The 27,274-nt window shown below is 44.0% G+C and overlaps 2 protein-coding genes across 2 annotated transcripts; one reads left to right on the forward strand and one right to left on the reverse strand.

Moving 5' to 3' along the window:
- Positions 1-8,377: 8,377 nt before the first annotated feature.
- LOC125153787 (vomeronasal type-1 receptor 4-like) lies at positions 8,378-9,366 on the reverse strand. The gene has a single exon (XM_047837307.1). It carries the CDS (start codon positions 9,364-9,366, stop codon positions 8,425-8,427), a length of 942 nt encoding a protein of 313 aa, XP_047693263.1. The 3' UTR covers positions 8,378-8,424.
- Positions 9,367-21,108: 11,742 nt separating this feature from the next.
- On the forward strand, positions 21,109-26,315 carry LOC125153779 (protein FAM90A27P-like). The gene is made up of 6 exons (XM_047837298.1): positions 21,109-21,246; positions 21,661-21,830; positions 22,635-22,812; positions 23,269-23,465; positions 23,923-24,031; positions 24,924-26,315. Exons 1-6 carry the CDS (start codon positions 21,175-21,177, stop codon positions 25,413-25,415), a joined length of 1,218 nt encoding a protein of 405 aa, XP_047693254.1. The 5' UTR covers positions 21,109-21,174; the 3' UTR covers positions 25,416-26,315.
- The last annotated feature ends 959 nt before the right edge of the window (positions 26,316-27,274 follow it).

Genomic DNA, 27,274 nt, shown 5'->3' on the forward strand with positions numbered 1-27,274 from the left:
ATTCCACATTCCTGCCGCTCGGGAACTTGGGCTCTCGCGAGAGATGGAACGTGGCCGCTTGTGCTTCCTGTGGGGGGCCCCACTCAGCCAAGGGGAGCCTTTTGCAGGGGCCTGTGGTGGTGACAAAAAGCGGGTCAACAAAGCCGGGGGACAGAGGGACTGGAAGGCTGGGGACCCCTCCCTGTCTTACTTCTGGTCCAACTCCCACCCAACAACTAGTTAAGACCCTGCTGGATTTGTGTTCCTTCTTCCCAGGAGTACAGGGATTAGGTAGGTTTATCAGAAAGATTTCTTCCCTATCGTTGGAAAACATGTATTGTCAGTATTCTTCTCACTGATAATTTCGTTCTGAGTAAGTCACAGGAAAATCGGACTTAAAAAAAATGTCCACCAGACCCCTCTGATGCAAAGGGCATATTTCTCGCCTGTGTTTCCATTCTTGGCCAAAGAGAGCGGGAACTCTGCCTGGACCTTTAACGACTGGATGTCACTGTAGGAACATCAACAAGTCAATCTTACCTATCAGTACATCTGACAAATACCACATGTTTATATAAAAGTGAAACCAGCAATAAATTAAAAATAATTCACGGTGAAGATAGTTCGCCAAAATTGATTTATTTTCATTAAAGGTTTTTAAGCCTTTTTAATAGTTTATTTACTGAGAGAGAGAGAGAGAATGCACGTGCAAGTGGGGGGAGGGGCAGAGAGAATCCCAAGCAGGCTCCTCACTCACAGTGTTCAGCACCATGTGGGTCTTCAACCCACCAACCCTCCGATCAAGACCTGAGCTTCACTGACTGAGCCACTCAAGTGCCCTCATTGAAGGTTTTAATATGGAAATTTCAAGCATTCACACAATTAAAGAAAATAAAGTGAATCTGTTTTTTAAGGCCACCTCAAAATGTGTCGGTGTTTTGCCATTCTTGTATCATCCACTGAAAACTTCTCCTTTGGAATGGGGGTTCGGTGGGAAATGGAGCTGGAATCTTGAGTGCAAATCGTGGAATTCAGGATTTCTGTAATCAACCAGTGGCGAGCCATAAAATTCATCTCTAGTAAATAACTACTCGAGGATATAAAAGATAAAAAAAAAGACTCCCAGTCTATTACAACACAAATTACTTTTTACTTTATTTTTTTGAAGATTTTATTTATTTTTTTTTTTTAACGTTTATTTATTTTTGAGACAGAGAGAGACAGAGCCTGAACGGGGGAGGGTCAGAGAGAGGGAGACACAGAATCTGAAACAGGTTCCAGGCTATGAGCTGTCAGCACAGAGCCTGACGCGGGGCTGGAACTCAGGGACCTCGAGATCGTGACCTGAGCCAAGTCGGCCGCCTAACTGACTGAGCCACCCAGGCGCCCCTGAAGATTTTATTTTTAAGTAATCTCTACACCCAACCTGGGACTCAAATTCACAACTCTGAATATAGAAGTCACATGCTTTACTGACTGAACCAGCCAGGCACCCCTATTCTTTAGTTTCTTAATATCATCTAATACCCAGTTCATAGTCACATTCTCCCAAATTACTCAAACACATTTTTAAATTGTTTTTGTTTGTTTGTTTTGAACCAGGATCTAAATAAAGTTCCTACATTACTAATACTTATTATCTGGTACATTCTGTCTGAAAATATAATTTAAGGCCAGGTACAAAATGGAAGTGCATACTTGCAATTCCCATCACTTTGAGAGAAATATATCCAGAATATATAAAAAGTAATGTCTACCCATTGAAAGGAAAGAAAAACAATCCGCAGTGAATTGAATAAGGTATTCAAAAGGACAGTTCACGTGTTAGTAAGACTGTGATGAATATGATGTTATGTTATGTACAGCATTGCTTACAATAAAACAAATGGAAATAAACAACATCACCAATTCACATGCATATAAGTAGTAAAAATTCAGATATTACCCTGTGTACCAAGGATGTGGGGAATTGAAGACTCTCCTCCAGGGTTAGTGTGGGTTGTGATTGGTTTAACCCCTTCAGGGGACAATATGGGGACTAAATATAAAGATGCCTGAAAACCATGATCCAGAAATTTGGTTCCTCACTTTCTGTTTATAGCAACAGGGAATTCATAGCAAACAAGAACATGGGCCAAGTATGTTCGTGGCAGCATTGCCAGTGGAAGGAAAATATTAGAAACAACATAAATCCCCTCGAATAGGATCAGAGATTAAAACCAAAGGTCCAGTCCAAGTAAATGGCAAACAGTGCTGAAACGGGATGAACTACAGGTATATGTGTGAAAGGGAGACTCTTCAGAAACAATTGAGAGAAAAGTCATGATACAGAATTGAACAGTATATGGATGTGTATACATATCTTGCACTTGCAGAAAGCAATATATAATTTAAAAAATAGGTACATATGTGTTAAAATATCTTAAATGCTTGGAAATGACACTCATCAAATTATAGTTGATGATATCAGATGTGTGGCAAAATAAAAAACAAATAAAAATGAAATAAAAATGCAGAGGAAAATAAACAGGAAATAATCCCTTTATATCTTCAGAGTGATTAATCAAAGTGGATTGTCTCCAGCTGGTGCGGTGAGCTCCAAAGCTTGAGCAGGGCCTCCTCGGGCATTAAAAAGGCCAGCTGGAGGGGGAGGCTTCTGGTCCGCCTCATCCTTTCTCAATTATCCTGGACATATTCAATATGTCCCATGGAGTTTGCTCGGCATCCAAAATTTGAACTGCAAGGACAGCTGAGCCATTATCATCCTCCTCAGACCTTTTGATCTTTTGTCCTTGGTTCCCGATTTAAAATGGGTTGTGAATTGGAATTTCAATAAAAACTTGAATAAAAAAATTTTTTTAAATAAAATAAAATGAGTTGCGGATATGACTATTGATTGCATCATGAAGTTCCAGACACTTAACAGGTTACATGTCTGTGTCCCCTCCAGAAAAAACAATTCCCAAATCAAAACACTTGTCCTGATAGGAACCTTTGAAAACTGCCTGTGATTGATGCTGTCTCACTGACCACTGTCCTCTTCGACCCACAGATAATGTGCAAGAACTGTTATCAGGCCTGTGGACACATGGCGAGGACCAGGAGATGTCCCCTGAAGGGCTGGGCTGGGGCCCTTGTCTCCCAGCCCTCGGCCTCCAGGGAGGAGAAGAACCTGGAACCAAGGAAGCCTCAGCAATTCCAGATCCCGGGCCTCTTGGCAAGACTGTCAGAAGCAAAAAAGGCAAAGGTGAGGAATCTGGGTGGTTGAAGCCATTCTTAGAACTGGAATCCGAGGACGCTGGAATCCGATGTCTTTTTCTTTGTTCTGCATGCACAGCCATCTCCAAGCTCAGACGGAGATTCAATAGAAATATACAAAGAGCTCAATAGTTTTCAGGGTTCCTCACTCAGGAACGCAAAATGATAATAATAATATATGTATAGAATATAATAATACATAAAAATTTACCCATTGTATACGTAAATATATATTTTATGTTATATAAATATATGAAATATATATATATATATATATATATAACATATTTTTAAGGATTTTACTTTCACGTAATCTCTGCACACAATGTGGGGCTCAAACTCATAACCCTGAGATCAAGAGTTTTATGCTCCACTGACTAAGGCAGCCAGGTCCCCCTATAACACATATATTTTAAATTGTATAATATATGTAAATATATATGATATATATAACTTGTATGTTATATATAACAGATACATATTTAATATATAATGTTTAAATTTCTATATATTATTATATTACATATATTTTAAATTTTGTATTGCATATAAAATATATAAAAATATAAAATAAAATTATAAATTTAAGGAATATGTATGCTGAAATTTCTAGTTTTGTAGTTTATTTTTATTTATTTTGAGAGAGAGAGAGAGACTAAGTGGGGGAGGGGCAGAGAGAGAGGGAGACAGAATCCCAAGCAGGACCTGTGCTGCCAGCGCAGAGCCTGATTTGGGGCTGGAACTCACCAACTGTGAGATCACGACCTGAGTCTAAATCAAGAGTCGGATGCTCAACCAAGTGAGCGACCCAGGCGCCCCTTGAGGTTGGATACCTCTGTATATGTGAAATGACCATTTGCATTTCTTTTACTGTGAAATGTTTCCATAGGTCCTAGGTCTCTTTTTCCTTTTTTGAGGTGTCTTTTTACTCTTCATTGAGGGTAAAACATATTTTATTTGACTGGTGTTTTTCTACAACATCCTACCAGGCTGACGCCTACGCACATATCCAGGAATAGATCTGACCTGTCAGGAAACCTGAGATGACATCCGCCCATGTGGATCCATCCAGCCTTCCATCTAAAGACTTGATTTGAAGGGGCACCTGGGTGGCTCAGTCGGTTGAGCATCTGACTCTTGATTTCAGCTCCGGTCATGATCTCGTCATTTTGTGAGTTCAAGCCCCATGTTGGGCTCTGTGCTGACAGTACAGAGCCTGCTTGGGATTCTCCCTCTCTTTCTCCCCTCCCCCACTTGCATTCTCTCTGTCTCTCTCAAACTTAAAAAAATAAAAAAAGACTTGAACTGAATTCTCTCTTAGCTCATGAACCAGCCTTAGGATGGGAGGTGGACTTATTGATGCACCCCATGCTGCACCCAAGCACTTTGGCCAGGACCCCAATTTCACTGCCATGCTCCAGTCACAGTGTGCACAAGGTTTGCAGTACCCAGCAGGAATGGTCCAAGTAAGAAAAATACAAGGGCTCCTGGGTGGCTCAATCAGCTAAGCATTGGACTCTTGATTTCAGCTCAGGTCATTATCCCAGGGTGATGAGATCAAGTCCCACACTGAGCTCCATGCTGAGCATGAAGCCTGTTTAAGATCCTCTTCTCCCTATCTCTCCTTCTGCCCCTACCCCATTTGCATGTTCTCTCTCTCTCAAAAAAAAAAAAGAAAAAGAAAAGAAAAATAGAAGCAAAACTATTGGCATCCTCCCACAATATGGAAGGGATTCTAATATGTTAAGCAAGCACCATGAAGACAATGAGTGTTTTTCCTTCCCAGTTTTATTGAGATACAGTTGACATGTACCATTGTGCAAGTTTAAGATATACAACGTGACAATTTGATACACATATATATTGCAAAATGAATACCACAACAGGCGTAGTTAAGACCTTTATCTCATTATGTAATTCTTTTTTTGGTGTATTGGGAATGTTTAAAATCTATTCTCTTAGCAACTTCCAAGTATATAACACAGTATTGTTAGCTATAGTCACCATGCTGTACATTAGAACCCCAGAAACTTATCATCTTATAACTGGAAACTTGTACCCTTTGACTACCATCTCCCCATCTCCCCTGGCGCCCATCCCTGTCAATGACCATTCTAGTGTCTAGGAGTTTGGTTTTATTTCTATTCCACATACAAACAATATCATATATGCCATATATGCATCTTTGTCTATCTGACTTATCTTGCTTAGCAGAATGCCCTCGAGAGCCATCTGTGTTGTTGCGAATGGTAGGATTTCCTTCTTTTGTGTTGCTGGATAATGTTCCATTGTATATGGATACACCACATTTTCTTTATCCATTGAAGTGAATTTCAGTAAAGTGGAAGCCTCCCCCTTACTTCCTCACCTTAGACATTTGAGGGTGCTCCTCCCAAATCTCCCTCATTCCAACATGGCCAACTGGCATCCTCACACTTTAAAGAAAAACCTACCTTCTACAAATTCATGCCAGGTTATCCCAGATGGCATGTATTTGGGTTTTTTTCCTTTTTTAAAAATTTTAGGGGCGCCTGGGTGGCGCAGTCGGTTAAGCGTCCGACTTCAGCCAGGTCACGATCTCGCGGTCCGTGAGTTCGAGCCCCACGTCAGGCTCTGGGCTGATGGCTCAGGGCCTGGAGCCTGTTTCCGATTCTGCGTCTCCCTCTCTCTCTGCCCCTCCCCCATTCATGCTCTGTCTCTCTCTGTCCCAAAAATGAATAAACGTTGAAAAAAAATTAAAAAAAAAAATTTTAATTGAAGTAGAGTTGACACATAATATCATATTAGTTTCAGGTGTACAACATAGTGACTTGACAACTATGTACATTCTGATATGCTCACCATGATAAGTATGGTCACCGTCTGTCACCTCACACAGTTGTTACTGTATTATTGACTATATTCCCTATGCTGTAACTCTCCATCCTCATGGATTATTTATTTTATCACTGAAAGTGTGTGCCTCTTAGTCCCCTTCATTTCTTTCATCTATCCCTCTACACCCTCCCCACTGGCAACCACCAGTTCATTCTCTGTGTTTGTGAGTATGTGTCTCTTTTGTTGTTGTTGTTCATTCATTCATTTCTTTTGATTTTTAGATTCCACAAATAAGTGAAATCATATGGTATTTGTCCTTCTCTGTCTGACTTATTTCATGGAACATAATAAACTCTAGGTCTATTCATGTTGTCACAAATGACATGATTTCATTCTTGTTCATGGTTGAGTAATATTCCATCATGTATATATATCCCATTTTTATCTATTGATGGACACCCAGAATGCTTCCATACCTTAGCTATTGTAAATAATGCTGTAAACAGCGGCATTGTGTGTATCTTTTCAAATTAGTGTTTTAATTTTCCTCGGGCATATACTCAAAAGTAGAATTACTGGGTTGTATTATATTTCTGATTTTAATACTTTGTGGAAATCTCCATACTGTTTACTAGTGGCCACTAAAGTGGCTGCACTAACTGACATTTCTACCAATAATGCACAAGGGCTCCCTTTTCTCTATATCCTTGCCAACACTTGTTATTTCTTATATCTTTGATACTAGCCACTCTAACTGGTGTGAGATGATATCTCATTGTGGTTTTGATTTGCATTTCCCTGACGATTAGTGATATGAAACATCTTTTCATGTGTCTGTTGGCCATGTGAGTGTCTTTTGTGGAAACGTCGATTCAGGTCCTATGTCCATTTTTTTTTTTAATTTTTTTTTCAACGTTTATTTATTTTGGGGACAGAGAGAGACAGAGCATGAACAGGCAAGGGGCAGAGAGAGAGGGAGACACAGACTCGGAAACAGGCTCCAGGCCCTGAGCCATCAGCCCAGAGCCCGACGCGGGGCTCGAACTCACGGACCGCGAGATCGTGACCTGGCTGAAGTCGGACGCTTAACCGACTGCGCCACCCAGGCGCCCCTCCATTTTTTTTTAACCTTTATTTTTTTGAGATAGAGAGAGACAGAGCATGAACAGGTGAGGGAGACACAGAATCTGAAACAGGCTCCAGGCTCTGAGCTGTCGGCACAGAGCCCGACGCGGGGCTCGAACTCACAGTCTGTGAGTTTGTTGACCTGAGCCGAAGTCGGACACTCAACCTACTGAGCCACCCAGGCGCCCCCCATGTCCATTTTTAAAAAAAGTTTTCTTATGTTTATTTATTTTTGAGAGAGAGAGAGACAGAGTGAGAGTAGGGGAGGGGGAGAGAGAGGGAGACACAGAATCTGAAGCAGGCTTCAGGCTCTGAGCTGTCAGCACAGAGCCCGATGCGGGGCTTGAATTCACACACTCTGAGATCATGACCTGAGCTAAAGTCAAACACTTAACCAACTGAGCCACCCAGATGCCACTCCTCTGTTCATTTTAAAATCAGATTATTATTATTTTTTGGTTGAGCTGTGTGAGCTCCTTCTATATTTTGAACATTAACCCCTTACCCCTTATTAGATATATCATTTGCAAATATCTTCTCCCATTCAGTAGGTTGCCTGATGTGTTTTTTAAAATTGCCACCCACTCACTTTTTTCATCAGTGACAACAGGTTTTTGTGCTCTCCTTTGTCCCAACCCAGGTCCCTTTGTCCATTTCTGTGTTAAATGCCTTAAATGTGCTAATATCCCTCCATGTCATCATATTTTAAAGATTACTGTCTCCCTAAGGTTTAAACTACAAATTTTATAACTTAGTCCCAAATGTTCCTAACTGAACCTGAATTTGCACTCCACCATCACCCCATCCTACTTCATTATTACTTGAGAACATTCTTTTCTTCACTTTCTTGAATGGCCGTCTCACATGTTAACTTCTCTTGCAACTTTTCCAACAATTCCAAGCGTAGTTAATTTCTGGATATATTTAGTATGTCAAATTAAAAATTACAACACTCAAATACTCCCTCACAATCTCTAGATTGTTTCAGGAACATTTTTTAATTGCACAGATTCCAAACTATTTCACTGGAAGCGTGAACAAAATTTCAGTTACATAAGTATTTTCATAATAATTGCATTAATATTTCATTTACATTTACTATTACCACTGATTGTTTTTTTTTTTGGGACAGATGCTCATTCTGGCTTGCTGACCACTCTCCTGGGGTGTGATTGTTGCGTCATTATGCTGGCAGCTCGGGGAATGAATGAAGTAACAACTGTACACTGTGCAAAAACGTACAATTTACGCGTTTGTTATCACTTTCGTGGATGTTGTGTTCCTCAGCCAGGGAAGGTAGAACCTGGACACACAGGAGTTACAGTTCATGAGAACAAAGGGGCAGGCAGTTGGGAAACATCCACTGATCAAGGCAGAGACGTTCACCAGCAACCAGCTGGGATTATCAAAAACAGCAATAAAGACTTGGCAGATGGTGGAGAGGGAGTAGAAACACACAAAGGTGCTCACCAGGACGAGGATGCTCTGGGTGGCTCTGGACTCAGGAGAGGATCCGGGGGAGACATTAGTGCTGTGAATGTGCTGGACCCTCTGCCTGTGCCTGTGCAGGATGAAGACCATGTGGCCACTGGCCCAGACCATGATCCCCAAACATAACACATCAGGGAATGATAACAACACTGCATGTAGCAATTGTGTGATTTTGTTACTAGTTGTCCCCGAACAGTATTGCAAATCCTTTCTCATTGAGATGCTCATGTTGTTCCGTTTGCCAGTCACATGGATAGGGCAAATGATATTTACCAGCATGTAGACGGTCCAGCACAGGAATATAGAGAAGTCAATGTACTTGAGAGCTTTCCTTTTAAGTTTTGTCCCCCTGGCGTTCTGGGGGCTGATTGTGATGGCCTGGAAGGCACTCAAGAGGCAGGTGCTGCCTATGGACACACCCCTGCCTATTCTGGGAAGATAGAAAAGAAGTTTGCATCCAAAATCACCTGGAAAATTGTTCCACCCGAAAGCTGCCATCATCTGGGGGACTCCTTTACAGAGGAGGGATAAGGAGTTGGCTGCAACCAGGTGTTTGACAATCAAATCTGTGGGCCTCAACCTGCACCCAGTGAAAGAGAGGAAGATATAATAGTAAAGAAGAGAGAAATTCCCCAAGATTCCGACCACAGTTTGGGTTAGGAAGATCACTCCTATGACCAAATCCCTGGAGGCCATTCTGCTGGTTTCCAGTCACTGAGATTTATCTTCAGAACCAGAGGATCCTGCATGGGAATATGAGGTGTGGGCATCATGCGTCTTGTCAACTAAAATCCAATATTCTCCACTTATCATTAGTTTCTCCTTCGAAATGGTGTTGAGAAAACCAGATATCCATATGTAAAAGGGTGAAATTGGACCCCTATCTTTGACCATACACAACAAATCAACTCAAACTGGATGAAAGACTTAAACATAAGATGTGAAACTGTAAAACCCCTTCAGGAAAACATAGGGGAAAATCTTCTTGGCATTGGTCTTGGCAATGATTTCCTGGATCTGATAGCAACAGCAGAGGCAGCAAAACCAAAAAACACAAGTGGGATTATATAAACCTAAAAAGCTTCTGCAGAGCAAAGGAAATAATCACTAAAGTGAAAAGGCAGTCTATGGAATGGGACAAAATACTTGCAAAGCATTCATCTGACAAGGGTTTAATATACAAATCGTAAGAATCTCCAACAACTCAATAGAAGAAACCACCAAATAACCCAATTAAGAAATGGGCAACTTTAGGAATAGACATTTCTCCAAAGAACATATGAATGATCAAGTATATGAAAAGGTGGTCGACTCTACTAATCATCAGGGAAATGCAGATCAAATCCACAATGAGATGTTATCTCACATCTGTTAGAATGACTAGTATCTTCCAAGCCCCAAAGATAACAAGTGTTGGTAAGGATGTGGAAAAATTGGAGTCCTTATACACTACTGGTAGAAATGTAGAATATTGCAGCCACCATGGAAAAGTATAGAAGTTCCTCAAAAAAAATGTGATAGAACTATCTCATCATCCAGAAATCCCGCTTCTTGGTATATATCCAAAAGAATTGAAACCAAGGTCTCAAAGAGGTACCTGCATGCCCACATTCATTACAGCATCATTCACAATAGCCAAGTTATGGAAGCAATTGAAATGCCCATTAGCTATGAATGGATGAGGAAAGTGGAGTATATACATACAATGAGATATTATCTAAGCTTCAAAAAGAAGGAACTCCTACTTGGATGAACATAGAAGAACGTTATGCTACGTGAAATAAGCGAATCACAGAAGGAAAAATACGGTATGGTTTCACCTACATGCGGAATCTAAAATAGTCAAACCCATAGAAGCAGAGCATAGAACGGTGGTTGCCAGGGGCTGGAGGGAGGGGGAATGGGGAATTGTTGTTCAATGTGTGTAAAGTTTCAGTTATACAAGATGAGTGAGTTGTAGAGATCTGTTGTACAGTATGGTGACTATAGTTAGTAGTACAGTATTGTGCACTTGCAATTATGAAAAGAGCCTATACTTTAAGTGAAGTGCTCTGACCAAACACACACACACACACACACACACACACACAGGAACACAAGGAATGTTTTGGAAGTGATGGATATTTTAGTACCTTGATTGCGGTGATGGCATCAAAGAGGTAAGCAGATTTCCAAACTCATCAAAATATACACATTAAATATGTGCGATTTTTGGCATGTCAATTGTATATCAATAAAGGTTAACAAGAGAAATATTAATTTTTAAAGAGATTTTTCAAGAGTTGAGTATATAACCTTTTTTTAAAAATTGTTTAATCAGTTTTGAGAGAGAGTGAGCATTGGGATATCCAAAGCAGGCTCCGTGCTGACAGCAGCAAACCCACTGTAGGGCTTACATTCAAGAACCATGAGATCGCAACCTGAGCTGAAGTCAGATGTGCAACTGACTCAGCCACCCAGGCGCCCCAAGAGTATAAAGCAAATGAAAATGTACGAGCCATTGCTATGAGGTTCATACATGCTGTAACTTACTTTTTAAACAAAAATCTGAGTCATCACTACTATCCCTTTCATTTTAAAGACAAGGAGAATACAGACAGGATAGGTGATTTGTCTAAATTCATACCGTACTTGGGGCAAAGTTTGGACTTGAATCTGGCTGAGTTGTTTGCAGAGACAGTGCATCTAACGGCTATGCTATGCTAAGTAAGCTAGACAGCTGTGTTCTTTGAAAAATCTATATATAGAGTTTTGGTTTTAGCTTTGCCTTTTTATTTTAGCTTGATAGTATGTTACTTTATAATTTTTGTTATAATTTTCACGATGTGTAAAGATTTGTTCTGTAGACCAATATCAAAATGAATAAAGCTTTAGAGATTTAATAAAATGTAGATGCACTGATTGCAGATTCATGTTATAGGAACCTGTCCCATGACAAATTGAATTGAATGAATGCAAGCAAGAATGACTCAAGAGTAGGATGGAAACAGAAAGAAAAAATCCTTTGGGGCATTTGCCTTTATGTCAAGAACAAAAATAAGGAAACCTATCATAATCTCATGTCTTGCCCTGAAGTATGGGATGTTGAAATCTAATATGGGATAAAACAGAGTAAGGTAAAAACTGAAGTATTAGTAATTTTAGATCATATGCTTATTTATTAATACCAGGTTAGGAACTATTAACCATGTGGTAAGTTCTCTGAAATATATTAAACTATGACATATGCAAATTGTAAACTCTAATACAGGACCGTTGTGTGCTTTACAAATTGATGTTATAGAATTTACAACTGATACCAGAGAAAACACCATAGGATACACGTGAGCCTAACAGCCTCTCTTTGAAACACATTATTACAGAACTGTCTTTTCCTTAAATGCTATTTTCAATAGCTTCCAGAAGAAAACAGTCTCACCATAATCCACAGACCATGATATTTTCAGCAGAGATACTACTGTCTCCATTAAGCACATCATACTCAGAGAAAACATTTCTATTCTGGCAGTTGTCATTGGGATATCCTGTTTGTTCATAAGATTGCATGATTCGTACAGATTTATTTATCCTAGTCCTTATTATAAACATGGAGGGATTACAGGCACACCTCTAGTAATGCTACAAAGTTGGTGTTTGATTCCTGTATGGTAGGCTGAAAGCAATTGCTTTCAGAACTACAGGCCAGGGAAAAAAATGGGGCGCCTGGGTGGCTCAGTTGGTTAAGCGTCCAACTTCTGCTCAGGTCATGATCTCACAGTTTGTGGGTTCAAGCCCCACGTCGAGCTCTGTGCTGACAGCTCAGGGTCTGGAGCCTGTTTCCGATTCTGTTTCTGCCCCTCCCGTGCTCACCCTCTGTCTCTCTCTGTCTCTCAAAAAAAAATAAACGTTAAAAAAAAAAAAAGAACTCTGGCCCAAATTACCTGAAAAATCAGGATTCCTTTTCACTGGATTAAATACCCACAATCATTGTCATTGTGGATTACACTAAATCACACCAGGAGCCAGCAGGCATTAGGTAAAGTCTAGGACCCCATCTCTCTTTACTAACCCAGCTCATGTTTCTGTGGCTATGACACTGGATCCGTCTCAAACCCAGAATAATCCCCGTTTCATATACAATCACTTACCCACATTTACTCCCCATAGACGTCTATACCTTATAGACTTGCTTCTCAAACTGAAATGGAAAATATTTTCCCAGAAACATCCCTCTGTGTGGATGGTGAGCTCAGTGCAAGGTCATGAGGGCTCGTGCATGTGGGAGGGAGGCAGCCACGAGACCCTGTGATATGGGGCAGTGATCGTGACCTCCCCTCCCTTCAGAATTGCAATTATCATTTCACCTTTAGTGGCCATGACAGCGCCGGCTGGGGATCTGAGAGCATTTATAAAGAACTTGTTTTCTGAAGTTGGTAATTACCGCAACCAATTACCAATTTCCACTTAATAACTACAAAGGGACCATTGAAATGACTGGTACAGGCTGTTTTCCATTCCTGAAGGCAGACAGGTCTCACGTGGAGGGGAGCAAAAGGCAGAGGTGTGACAGGTGAGGGACTGGGAACGAGTAGGTGTCTCTCCCTAGATCTGCTTTGCTGACAAGTTCTTCCACCCAAGAGTGATTTCTTCCTAATCTTCAGACCACAGAGGTGAACTACCATTAAATTAGAAGCAAAAAGTTGGTACCAGAAAAAATACCTGAGGGTTTTCAAAAGTTGAAACTCAAAGACAGGCACTCAATGCCAATTAACTTGGGAGTCTAAGTTAAGCCTCAGATGGTTCCTTTCCTATGAAATAAATGCTACATATGCAACTCAAGAGCACTGGATGGTTACCACAGTTTTCCATACTCGTTTTTTGATGTATTTTCAGTAATGAGAACTGTTGCTTTTGTAACACATGAAGAAATATAAAATAGGAGTTCAGATTACCCCTTAGTTGTCTCCTACAAAGAAATCTACATCTTATCCAGGCCCACTATCCAATGCCTCTCAATTTCCAAGCCTGGGATGAGAGCCATACGGTGGGCAGCCTCTACTGCACATGCACGTGAGCACACGCACACATGCACACACATACAAACACATGCACACACCTCCATATAAATCACATACACAGTCACGTATACTCACATACTTATACACACACATATTCTCTCACCAACTCATGCCCATCCCCATGTACAAACTCTCAGCCAGAATCATACACGCCGACTACGACTCACACTCACATGGACTCCCACAGTCCCACCATATCTCAAAAATTACACTCACATGCATGTATGTGTATCTAGCCGTCATACCCATGTATGCAAGAAGAGAGCAGTACATGCCCCTGTATGAATCCATCATTTATACTTCCCACTTTGCAACCACCCACAAGGATATCATGATGTGCAATGTATAAAAAATGATGTGAGTATTGCTACTCTAGGTTAAGGCACAAAGTGGAAAAGTTGGAGTGTTGGGGGTCTGATATTGCACGTGTCCTGGATGCCCTCCTTTCTGGCACAGGCAGAGTCTATACGGTAAATAATATATCAAGCTGTGGAATTATTTTCTTGGGTCAAGTGGAAATGTGCTGTGCAGATTCGCACTCATTACACTGCTGGGTGTGCCAGGGCTCCTCGCCCACCATCACGCTTTCAGAGTCTTTAATAAAGACCACATGGAGAACTAGCCCATTTTGTCTCCACGTGGATTCTTTCAGGTTGGCGATGTTGGGGGCTGAGTTCTAGGTCTGTGTGGATATGAGGCAAAGATGGGTTTTATGGGGGAAAGTTAAGGGGAGAACAGAGAAAATCATGAGAGTATTGATCCCTGAGAATTGGCAACAACTCTTGGTGAAGCTTCTGACCTTTAAATTTGTGGAAAGGATGGTATCATAACCAAGATCTCCACAGAGTGAAGGTGGACCCCTGTGATGTAGGGGTTGCATGAGGAATAAACAGAGTCAACAAAAATATATGCACGATATGACAAGAGGGGAGGTGGAGGGTCTGCAGGACTGGAGAAGGATGGGTGAGGGGAGGGTCGACTTCCTTCTTTTGGCTCCAGCTTCCATACTTGGGTCTCCTTCATGACTGCTCCATTCCTCTGTGATGCAGACCTGGGACTTCTGTCTCCACCCACAGGTCCACCTGAAGGTATGTCTTCTGATGACAGAAGACTGCTAAGTGTTGCCTGAGGAGACTTGTGCCTGTGGTGACGTGAAGCTGGACTCGGTGCCTCACGGATCCCGTGTGGGGTGTAGCGCCTCTTTCTTTTTCCCAGCTGCCTACAGAAGAATTGTTTTTTGAAAAAAATCAGAATTTGCGTAAAACAGAATAATCGAGTAAGACAGTTCTCCTCTCAGCGGGCAGCATTTTCCTTTTCCCACTTAGCATCAATTATACTGCAGTGAGGAGACAATGGAAGAGAGGGAATCTCAGGAAAGATTAGAACATCGTCCTTCTAAGAAGCAGTGTGAGCGCGGCTGAAGTTTCCATGAGAACGGGGATACATAGGGCTTCTGTCCCAAACTCCCGATCTATCTCTGCATAGCCCAGCGCTCAAGGACAAAATCCAAGCAGTGTTTCCACTTCAGTTCAAGGTTAAAGAGAGTCCAGGCATTCCCACTGTCAATTTTATATGGACATAAAATTCTGAAGGGAAACATTTTCTGAAATGAAAACACATTTGGCAAGACTCAAGAGAAGGCTTCTTAATTTACCCCAAGACAAAAGGAAAGGGTTGTAAGAACCATTTCAGTTGATATGAGCGATCTGATGGATTCAATAAGTAACTTTTTGGGAAAATAATACTTATTTTAATTAAAAAATTTTAAATTCTTTTTGAGAAAGAGAGAGAGAACGTCGGTGCTCTCACATAAGTGGGGGAGGGGCACTGAGGGAAGGAGAGAGAGAACCCCACGGAGCCCATCATGGGGCTCAGTCTCACCAACCAGGAGATCATGATCTGAACTGAAATCAAAAGTCAGATGCTTAACTGACTGAGCCACTCACGCTCCCTGGGAGAATAATATTCTTTAATTTAGTCTTAGATACTGATGGAAAGAAAGAGGGTAACGTGAGAGTTGTTAAACTATCATCAGTACAATATTTTTGAGGAACAAAAAAACATACAGGCATGGAAGCAACACAGATTGTCTGTCTGTCTATCCAGCACCTGTCCACCTATCTTAAATTTTTTTTAACGTTTATTTATTTTTGAGACAGAGAGAGACAGGGCATGAATAGGGGAGGAGCAGAGAGAGAGGGAGACACAGAATCTGAAACAGGCTCCAGGCTCTGAGCTGTCAGCACAGAGCCCGACGCGGGGCTCGAACTCACAGACCGTGAGATCATGACCTGAGCCGAAGTCGGACGCTTAACCGACCAAGCCACCCAGGTGCCCCCCCGTCCAACTATCTAATATGCACCTATATGCGTATCTAAGAGCTCTTTTTAAAAATTTTTTAAATGTTTTTATTTATTTTTGAGAGAGAGACAGAGCAAGTGAGAGAGGGGCAGATAGAGAGAGGGAGACACAGAATCCAAACCAGGCTCCAGGCTCTGAGCTGTCAGCACAGAGCCCGACATGGGGCTCACAGTTTGTGAGATCATGACCTGAGCCGAAGTCGGACAATCAACTGACTGAGCCACCCAGGCGCCCCTAAGAGCTCTTTTATAAATCATACATAGTAAGTGTTGTGTATTTTTCAGGAGGTGCAGGGTGACTTAGAAATGCACTTTACTCCTTATAAACATAAACACCTTTGTATGCAGATAGATTTTGAGATAAACTTACTGGGGCACCTGGGTGGCTCCGTCGGTTGGGTGTCCGACTTGAGCTCAGGTCATGATCTCACAGTCCGTGAGTTCAAGCCCCATGTCAGGCTCTGTGCTGACAGCTCAGAGCCTGGAGCCTGTTTCAGATTCTGTGTCTCCCTCTCTCTCTGACCCTCCCCCCGTTCATGCTCTGTCTCTCTCTGTCTCAAAAATAAATAAACGTTAAAAAATTTTTTTTAATTTGAAATAAACTTACTGGTATATTTCTTACAAAAAAAAAGTAATGCACTTTTCAAATTTTCATGTACTCAATGATTACCTGGAGACCATGTTAAATAGCAGAACTTTATAGAAAAAAATCTGGGTGGGACCAAAGCTTCTCCATTTGTGGAATATCTCTGATGCGAATACTGCCAATCTGTGGTTCACACTCTGAGCGACAGGGAATGAAGATACTGAGGAAAGGTTTAATGAAGCACTTTGTAATCAAGAAATTTTATAGAAATAACAGGGTGTAAAGTAGTTTTGAGAAGAGCAAAAACAAAGAATTTTACCATTTTCCATTTACTGGAAACCATTCTAAATACTTTTCACATTAGAATACATAAAACCACAAAAATAATCTGTTTTTATTTTTTGAGTGAGCCAACCTTGACTTGAATGAGAATCGAGGGAACAAAGTGGTTTTAAAAACTCACTAGGCTGGAACATCAGAGGTAGAGAAATCAATGTTTCCAAGGTCTAAGAATATGGTGTTTGTAGAGGCAGGGAGAACACATTAATCCATCTAGGATGGGACATTTACCTGAAACCAGTCATTCCCTCCACCTCCCCCTTCTCTTTCTCCTCCTAATTCTCTGAGCTTCGCCTACAGATGGGATTATCTTGGACATCACCCCTGCGTTTTGAGAAATGGGTCATCAGTATACCCACCCCCACATCACCCCCGCATCCCCTGGCAGAAGGACTTTGAAATGCAGAAGAGCCTTCCCTTTCCCCAGTCCTAGGAGAGAGTCAGGAAGCATGTGGGTGGAGAAACCCACCTGAATGCCGACCCCACCCCGCGAAATGCCTCCCTGTGAATTCTGCTGAGTTCTGCCCATCTCCTTCTGCACCCCTCCGTCCTCATAAACAAATCCTCCCGAGATCCCTTTCCATGGCAGAACATCTCCCTCCCAGCCCAGCCAGGCCTGCTGGTTTGCAGGTCCCCTGGGGACTGGAGAGCCGCATCCTGCCTGCGCTATCCTGGAACCTGGCCCTGGCCATGGAGTCTGGGAATGCTGGCATTCTCTGCATCTGAGCAGGGATCTGATTCCATGCATAAAGAAAGCCATTCTTCCCCCTTGGTTTTTGAAGCCCTGGATGCCAATGAGCTCCTTGCCTTGGGGAGACTAACCTTATCCCATCTGCAGCAAGATGCAGAAGGAATCAGCCAGTGCATTGGGATATGAGTAACTATTTTTTAAAAATGAGATTTTATTCTTTGGGGCAATTTGTGGCTCAAATGATACTGAGCAGAGGTTCAGAGATCTCTGATAGAGCCCCGCCCCCATGCAGGCACAACCCCTCCCAATGGCAACATGTGTGTAAACATTTTCAGCATTGTGTATAGTGTTAAAATTGCCTAGTTATAGGTTTATCTTTTCAAAATCCCTGGGAATGGCAAAGACCAAATTATAGTGTATTGTATCAGACACAGACATATGAGATACAATGAAAGTGCTGAGGGTGTAAACACTCAATAACTCAATAAACATTTCTTCCAATAAAACGTCCTTTCCCATCCTGGGTGAGCCGGCTAAAACCAGCTCACACACAAAGATAAGCTCACACTCAATTAGGTTAAGCTGATTATTGGTGGGAGGGGATTTCCTGGGATTCCTGAGCTGTATAAAAGCCCGGCAGAAGACCTGACCTTCTCAGTCATCCCGGAAACCCTTCTGGGTCCAGTAGTATTGGACCAGCGTCTACGTTATCTGAGTGGCCACTGACAGACACAAAATCACAGGTTCGTTTCCATGACTATTTGGGGCCTCCCTTTACCCCTCACAGAAATAGGAGGAAATAAGGGGAGAGGGCCATTTTAGGTGTTGACGTAAGGATTCCTTAACTAATTGAATTTTGTTATTTTTTAAAAAAGTTTTGTAATGTTTATTTTTGAGACAGAGAGAGACAGCATGAGTGGGGGAGGGGCAGAAAGAGAGGGAGACACACAATCTGAAGCAGGCTCCAGGCTCTGAGCTGTCAGCACAGAGCCGGACACAGGGCTTGAACTCATGAGCTGTGAGATCATGACCTGAACCACAGTCGGACGCTCAACCGACTGGGCCACCCAGGCGCCCCTTAACTAATGGAATTTTTAGCACAGAGCCTGATTAAAAAACTATTTCAAAAATGTTAATTTTTAGACAAATGTTAACTTTTATTGTTTTATTTTATTTTATTTTATTTAAGAGAGAGAAAAAGAGAGAGTGATTGGGGGGGAGGGGCAGAGAGAGAGAGAGAGAGAGAGAGAGAGAGAGAGAATCTTAAGCAGGTTTCATGTTCAGCAAGGAGCCAGACATGGGGCTTTATTCCAGAACCCTGAGATCATGACCTGAGCACAAACATAGTCGGTTGTTCAACTAACTGAGCCTCCCAGATGGCCCTTTTTTATTTTTAAAGTTTATTTAAAGTTTTGAGAGAGAGAGAGAGGGAGGGAGCAAGAGGGAGAGAGAGCATGAGCAGGGGAGGGTCAGAGAGAGAAGGAGAAAGATAATCCCAAGCAGGATTCGTGCTGCCAGTGAGAAGCCTGACTCGGGGCTTCATCTGAAGAATCGTGAGATCATGACTTGAGCAGAAATCTAGAGTCAGACCCTTAACCAGGAGCCCCAAGGAAATGTTAACTTCTAGATCATTGCAGAGAATGATCACTCAGACCCAGGGTTTTTAAAACTGTGAGTGATTTAGTAATTTATCTTTTATGCCAGTGTATTCATGAGAACTTGTTTGAAAGCTGGTTGAAATTCGCAACCCTGATCCTGAACCTGTAAATAAAACAGCAGTACCTGAGCTATGAAGCCCCCAGTCGAATGGAGAGGCAAGAATTACTCTACCTTCATTTGTACTTGGGAAAGGCTTCCTCCTTACTCAGTTTTGGCCATTTGAAATGTGAAAAGGATAGGGGTGGCTCAGTCGGCTGAGCATCTGACTTCGGCTGAGGTCACGATCTCAGGGATCTCAGAGTTCATGAGTTTGTGCCCCGCATCGGGGTTGCTGCTGTCAACACAGAGTCTGCTTCAGATCCTCTGTCCCCCTCTCTCTGCCCCTCCCTCGCTGGTACTCTTTCTCTCAAAAATAAATAAACGTTTTTTAAAAATGTGAAAAGGGGGTCAGGTGTTCCAGCCTCATGTTGGACACAGAGTTTACTTAAATAAAATAAAAATTGAAAAGAAAGAGATACTTTATTCTAGGTTTTCAAATACGTTTCCCTGAGATTAGATACAGATTCCCTGACCCCTTTCCTTCCTGTTTCTATGGGAAAATGGTCTTTTTTTTTTTAAGTTTATGTATTTATTTTGAGAAAGAGAGAAAGAGAATCTCAACAGGCTCCACAGTCTCAGTGCAGAGCCCATTTCGGGGCTCAAACTCATCAACTGTGAGATCATGACCTTAGTCAAAATCAAGAGTCAGAAGTTTAATCGACTGAGCCACCCACATGCCCCTGGTCTTTTTTTTCCCCCTAATATAATCTATTATGATAAATTTTATTGTCTTTTTATTATGACAGTCAGTGATAATGTATTCTATTGCTGTTTTTGAAGATATAATATATTTTCCGATTACGCTCCATTTTCTCATTAGATTTTATTCACTTGTTTATTTATTTATGGGAAACTCTATACCCAATGTGGGGCTTAAATTCACCACCTGAATTTCAAGAATTGCGTGCTCCACCATCTGAGCCAGCCAAGCACTCCTAATCCCATTTAGGTTTTGATTCATCAATTTCATTTTTTTCTTCCTTTTGTAATCTTTTGTTTTCCTTGCTCCAATTTCTTTTTTTTTTTCCCGCTCCAATTTCTTAAGATGAAAACTCCCTATAAATTTTATGTTTGTATATAATATGCGTGTTTAGACTAAGGAATTTACCCCTAAACCACGTTTTGCCCTGCTCCTAAGTTTTGGCATAAACTGTTTTATCTTTTTTCTCTTTTTTATAATTTCCATTTGAATTTCATTTTTGATTTTAAGGAATCTGATTTCAGAAATTGCTGGAAATATATTGCATAGTTTGAAAATAGTTCATCTGATAAAGAAGTTAAATAATGTAGTTATATTTAATTTTGTTCAGTTATGCCAGAGGGGAACTAGAGAATGTAAAATATCCGGTTTTCTTACATTTTGAATTTTCTCTTTGAAACCAATTATGTGATCACTTTTTTCCAAGCGTTTTATGGTGTATTACATAAGGTCTCTAAATATGGAATCTGCGTTTCATGTATATATGAAACATGTTAAGTCTAGTGGAGAAGTTTAGAAAAAATGTATCGTCTTATCTCTCGTTCATTGGTACTATGTTACTAGTAGAAGGATATGCACGTGTAGTTGGAACAAAAGGTGAAAGGGGAGATGGTGGGCAGAGAGGTAGGAGCTGGCTGCATCGCGCATGGGGGGGTCCAGGGGTGTGCGGCGTTCAGCGGTTTCATTTTCTATCCCGCACAGGGCAACAGAGTCCCTGGGACTGACCAACCCCGATGGACCCCAACAGGCTTTCCATGGAACAGGGGAAAGAGTTCTTAAAGCAGCTTGGAATTCCGCAGAGAGATGTAAGTGTGGGAGAGGTTGGGCAGGTGACATGTGGAGGAAGGAGGTGGCCTCCCAGTCTAGCGCTGAGGCAGCTTCCCCTCCCATGACCGTGACCATGGGTGAAAGCCCATGATTAGCGATGTGGATATTTGCCGGCTGGCCAATGACAGGGATGTGCAGTGATCAGAAGGCAGGGTACAGGCATCTCAGTTCCCGCCTGGGACCGCCAGCATTCCCTGAGCACAGGGCTCCCCCGCGTGGAGGTCGTGGGCAAACTCACTGTTGAACCAGAGGAAAGAGCCTTTACTCTCTGATTAACACTGAGTTGAAGAACTCACAGAATTGGGAGCTGGTTTATTATCTTCTCATATCTCAAGGCTTCCTCCTCCGTGCAGAACTCTGATTGTATCTTGGTTCTCTTTTCTCTCTGTCAGATTGACTCGATGACAGAGAAATGGGTCGTTGATGCCGCCGTGGAGGTTCTGTTACGGTTCCCACTGATGCCGGGAGAGGATCCAGGTGCCCGCTGTGTCTCCAGTAAGAAATGTCAGCCTTCAGTGGACCGGCTCACGGCTTCACAAAGACGCAAAGACCGAGAGGAGAGGTGGGACAAATGTCAGGAGTGACGTGGGTAGAGCCTGGGGGAAAAATCCCCTCCGGGCGCAGGTGTGGGCTGTAGGCTTCTGCGCAGACCAAGGGGGGGTGAGGAAGGGGCTTCTGACTTGTGTGTCCCTCACCGTCGCACAGGCTTTTCTCTGTGAGCTTGCACGTGGATGTGAGCTGGCACGGGCGTCCACAGGTTGCGTGTCCCCGTGTGACTTTGTGCATGCCTCTGTTGAGAACTGGCATGTGGTTACGGGGGTCACGTATGACATTTCACAGGTGTTCATTAGCGTCACATCAAATCTCTGCAAACCTTTGTCAGAGGAAATGGCAGGTTTTCTCAGGAAGATGTTGTTCTATGAAAATTGTGAGTTTTCTGGAAATGTGTAGGGGGAAAAACTCAACAGTGTTGGCCTGCTTATTGGTTTTGATAAATATGGGTGAACACTTTAAGCTTGGAGGAAGCAGTTGGACAAACACCCAGCACACAGGCCTGAGCGACACTGAGGTTTTCGGGGAGGACCTGTACAGACATTCATGGCTGCCAATCTCATTTCACCATGTTTATTCCAAGTGGCCTTTTCTCAGGCAGTGTCCTATTCTGGGAGTACGTAATGAGGAAAACAGGTCACAAAATGGCACACAATGGGACCTCAGTTCATGAGAAGACCCCATCACTGGGGGGTCACTCAGTGATCAGCGAGTCCCCCACCCATTCCATGCAGAGAGGTAAAAGGCTATGAGGGACTTCTGTCTCCGTGTCTACATCATTTTTTTTTTTTTTTTGTCCTTTGCTTGTGAATAGGAAATCCAACAATGAGGTCCTGAAGGAGAATGACCAGAGGCCCAAGGACATGAGGCAGATGGCACGTCATTACATACACCAGCGGCCCATAAGACTCCCCATGACTCAGAACCTGAAGAAGCTCCAGAAGGGACCGGTGGGGCAGAGGAATCCCCCACCAGAAGAGGAGAATACCAGGGTAAGCGGAGGCGTGGCTGTTTCAAGAACCAGAGGAGCGGCATGGACCCCAAAGAGTGGGTTTCAACAGAAACCTGTGTGTCTCTGTCCTCCGGGATTCTTGCTTATCCAAGGCTGGCCGGGTTTGTGAGGGCCTCACCTGGCAGATGGGCCCATTCGGATCCTCTGAAGAGCAAACTGACTCCCTATTTAGCGTCACGTTCAGCTTGGTGGCTGTGCCACACTCAAATCCAGTTCATAGTCATCACCTTTAGCCACGAAATTCCTTCCTCTCAGGTCACTTTCTGTGAAATGGGCCCTGATCAGGACCATAGCTTCTCGGATTTCCTGGCCAGGGGCCCCGGGCCTATGTCCTCCCCCCACTCGACTGATCTCCAAATACCTGTCCTTTTGTTAACCTTTCATTTCTGCCCTGATTTCCGCGGGCTCACGGAGGTCCCTCTCCCTGCATCCACAGGTGAAGTGCAAGAACTGCGGAGCCTTTGGGCACCTGGCCAGCAGCAGAAGGTGCCCCATGAAGTGCTGGGGTGGGGCCCTTGCCCCCCAGCCCTTGGGCTCCAGTAAGAATGAAAACCTGGAACCCAGGAGGCCTCAGGACTGCCACACCCCAGGGTCCTTCCACACGACTGGCAGCGGGAAGGAACCAGGACAGAGGTGAGGACTCGCGCGGTCAGAATGATTGGGGCAACGGAGCCCCGAGGACGGGGAGCCCCGCCCCCTGCTGTCCCCGTGCAGCTGTGTCAGGCACGGACCGCAGAGAAGTAGGCAAGCGGTGCCCGGGGTTGACCTCAGAGCTCCCTCGAGTCCTCGGGATTTCCAAGGAGTCGGGCCGGGAATATCTATCTTGGGGTGTTGCACGCGGCAGAGGCGCAGGGAGTCTAAGTGAGAGTATTTCATGCCGAAGCCACGGCGGGGAAGGGGATGCTTCCTGGAAGCGGGGGCTGCGCTGAGGTCCCGGAAGGAGCTGCCTTGGCAAAGTCCACAGGGGCTTCGGGGCCTCCGTCGCCCCTAAACCAGGCCGACGACTGGGCTCCGGGGTCTTCTTGGTTGCCAGTCAGTGGTGGCGACCGGGGTCGGGGGCATCCGACAGTTCCCGTGATTTGTTCCGCAGGCAAGAAGAGCGGAAAGAGAAAGACCTGCCCCGGAAATTACCCGGGAGACCCCAGCGGAAGCCGCAGAGCGCCTGCAGGGAACCCGCGGACTCGGGCGCCCACCTGCGGGTGAGTCTTGCTCGCTCCTGCTTCTGATCTCTGTCTCCATCTGTGACTTGCTGGGGGGTGCAGGGCCACGTTCACTTCCGGGCTGGACTGTAGGAGCCGCACAGGCGTCCTAGGAGTTTTCAAATCCCAGCTCCTTTATTTTCAAAACGTATTTTTTCCCGATTTTGTGCAAGTCAGCCGGCAGACGCTGGTGGGGGCATTTCTGTGCACAGGTGAAGGGTTCGGTCGGATGCCTTCTGTGATCCAATGTCAAGACCAGACCTCTTTTATTTATTTTTATCTTTTTCATAATTCAGACTTTTAAAAAAGTTATTTATTTATTTCCTTATTTATTTATTTTGAGACAAAGAGAGAGAGCAAACATGAGTGGGGAAGGGGCAGAGAGAGAGAGCGAGCGAGAGACAGAGAATCCCAAGCAGGTTCTGCACCACAAGTGCAGAGCCGAAGGCGGGGCTTGAACCCATGAACCGGGAGATCGTGACCTGAGCTGAAGTTGGCCGCTTGACGGACTGAGCCACCCAGGCGCCCAAGATGAGGCTTCTTTTAAACTTTTGTAAATACCCAAATTACCCTTGAAAAGGATGGCTGCCATTTACACTCTGCACATTGTGTGTTCCCTGGATCTTAACAACAAAGACAAGGGAAGTTTCGATTGTCATATCTGATAAGCAGCAAAACCCAGATGGGCCTCGTAATTGTTTCCCCCGCCACCTCTGAGGAGCGGATCTCTGCAAATGTGCAGTGACTACGAGCACGTGGGTTTCGGTGACACTCAGTGTTGCGTGAGTTGTGTGTTTAAATTGGGTTGCTCCTTTTTTTCTCCCTGACGTGGAGAGAATCCCAACTTGTCCTGACTCCTGAGGTGTCTAATATGAGGTTCCTTCTCCCACAGCGCCCCACCAGGCCGTTGCCCGTCCAAACCAATACGAAGCCATCTGTCCTGAGCCCTGTCCCCACGTGTCAGCCACCTGCTAGGACAGCTGACATGCGGTCGTCCTGCCCTACACGGCCCCTCTATAAAGCCCCTGAAGTGCGTGCTGGTGAACCAGCCCGAAGATGCGGGGCGGACTTGCCCTGCGAAGATCCAAAGAGCTCCTGCCGGGACCGGGCTCTCATTTCCAAGTCGACAGCCGGCTGGCCTGAGGTTTCCTCCCGTGATGTTCCCCCGTCGGCCAGGAAGACACTGGCCCTGGGTCCTGTGTGTCACCGCCAGGCACAAGCCAAGCATCCTCCTGTGGACTCAAAGCCCCGCCCACAGCCTGCCACGGGAACACATGGCCAGAGCTCCAAAGTCAGCATCCAGGCACAGGGGAAGAGGCCTCCCCAGGTCCCCATGCAGCCTTCCCAGAACCCGCCAAAGAAAGCAAGATTCAACTTCTTCTAACCCCCTCCCAGATGGGTCTCAGTGACCTGGTCTGGGGGTTGTCCTGGTCTCAGCTTCCCCCCAGTATCCAAACAGATACTTCAAGTGACCGGGAAGATACCAGTCTTGAACGCCAGGCTCCACCTGACTCACCTGGTCTGAGCCCCGTTCAGACCTGTGCTGTCCCCTAACCCTGATCACCCAGGCATGTTCCAGGCCAGCAGGGGCGAGGATGGGACATGAGATGGGACAGGGCGTGGCAGAGCTCCAGGTTTTCCACTGTTCTGTCTCCCTCTGGAGAAGTCTCCACCCGCTGGTCAGAGCCCTCCCATCTCAGAGGCCTCCGAGAGAAAGGTTCCCGGTGTTCCACTGAGAGGACCTCCTGGTCTCTTCCCCTGCTGAGAATGACTGAGTGTGGCCAATGTCCCACCCTGGAAGTGGCTGAAAGGTGGGAAAAGAGGCAGGAACAGCTGTGTCCCGTGAGTCGGCATTTCTGCCGGTGGTGCCTGTGCACCTGCTGGGGCTCCAGGCGACACTGTGGGTCACCGGACAGACATCACCTTTACATTTTGTACATTTAGGTCATGGTAGGAATGGAGCGTATGAAATTGTCATGGGTAGGCCTTTGTAAATCAGATGTTATTTAAGAAACTAAGTCAACAAGGGGAAGCTATGTTGTACCCTAACATGAATAGAAAGCTATTAATTCATCTGTGTGGGTGGATAAATGACTAGTATTTGGGTAACTGGGGAAAAGGCCTCTCTGTGATGGTGGAGAAGGCCTGAACCCTCCGGAAGAGTGCCCTCCCCTGGTTATCGAGATTTTGACTTTGAAGGAATTTCAGTGGAAATTCTCGTTGCCTTGGGGAAATGGGAATATTCTTTTCACCTTGCACATTTTGTTATTAAAAATGGTTGCAATGTTATGTTTGACTACTTTCTTTCAATATGAATAAAATTGTCTGAAATGGAACGTGTATTACAACTTTTGTCATTTTTCCTTACACCTCAGGTCAGTTTTTTTTCTTCATCCAATTTCACCTGAGTAATGAGGACCTTGGTGTGAACCCCATAGTGTCTCACAAGGGAGAAGTCAGGGACTTTTAAAGACAAAAGGGAATGCACAGTCTAATCCAAGGACCTGTAACTTGTAGGAAATACAAACTCTCAGGCACAAGCTAGCCCTACTGAACCAGGATCTGGGGTTTCTCAGTAACAATCCCAGGCGTTCCAAATGCAGGTTGAAGAGTGAAAATGGAATGGTTCTGAATTGACACATCAGAATCACCTGGTAAGTTTTAACTACCATAATGACTGGTTCACTCCTGGGGATATTCATTTGCTGGGTCGGATTTGAAATGTGGCATGAGATAATAGAAAAATATGTCTAGATGGCTCAGTGGTTAAGTGGCTGATTCTTGATTTCAGCTCAGGTCATGATCCCACGGTTGTGGGTTTGAGCCCCGCATTGGCCTGTGCAATGAGCCTAGAGCCTGTTTGGGATTCTCTCTCTCTCTCTCTCTCTCTCTCTCTCTCTTTCTGCCCCTTCCCCACTTGTGTGAGCATGATCTTTCAAGTAAATTAATAAACTTGAAAAATATGTGTATATATATAGACTATATACATACACACACACACACACACATATATATATATATGGATATGGAACCTGCCCCAGGTTCCTGACACAGGGCTCCTAAAGTCCCTGTAATATCCTTGTGAGTGATAAGAGCATTATCACTAATAGGCGCTAATAGGTGACTCTGGGTGGGCTCCTGGATGGGGCTGGTCTGCAGAAAGAGCAAGCCACCACCTTCCTTCAGCCCCACCCCCACCTCCCTTCTCCCCCATAGGGCGGAGCTAGAAATGGAGTTAATGAT

The sequence above is a fragment of the Prionailurus viverrinus genome, chromosome E2, assembly GCF_022837055.1.
Source record: "Prionailurus viverrinus isolate Anna chromosome E2, UM_Priviv_1.0, whole genome shotgun sequence".
NCBI classification, from domain to species: domain Eukaryota; kingdom Metazoa; phylum Chordata; class Mammalia; order Carnivora; family Felidae; genus Prionailurus; species Prionailurus viverrinus.

Coding starts and splice junctions, on each gene's coding strand:
- LOC125153779 (XM_047837298.1), top strand. CDS start 21,175: ATGGACCCCAACAGGCTTTCCATGGAACAGGGGAAAGAGTTCTTAAAG. Junction 21,247..21,660: donor TTGGAATTCCGCAGAGAGAT/GTAAGTGTGGGA, acceptor TCTCTCTGTCAG/ATTGACTCGATGACAGAGAA. Junction 22,813..23,268: donor CAGAAGAGGAGAATACCAGG/GTAAGCGGAGGC, acceptor CTGCATCCACAG/GTGAAGTGCAAGAACTGCGG.
- LOC125153787 (XM_047837307.1), bottom strand. CDS start 9,366: ATGGCCTCCAGGGATTTGGTCATAGGAGTGATCTTCCTAACCCAAACT.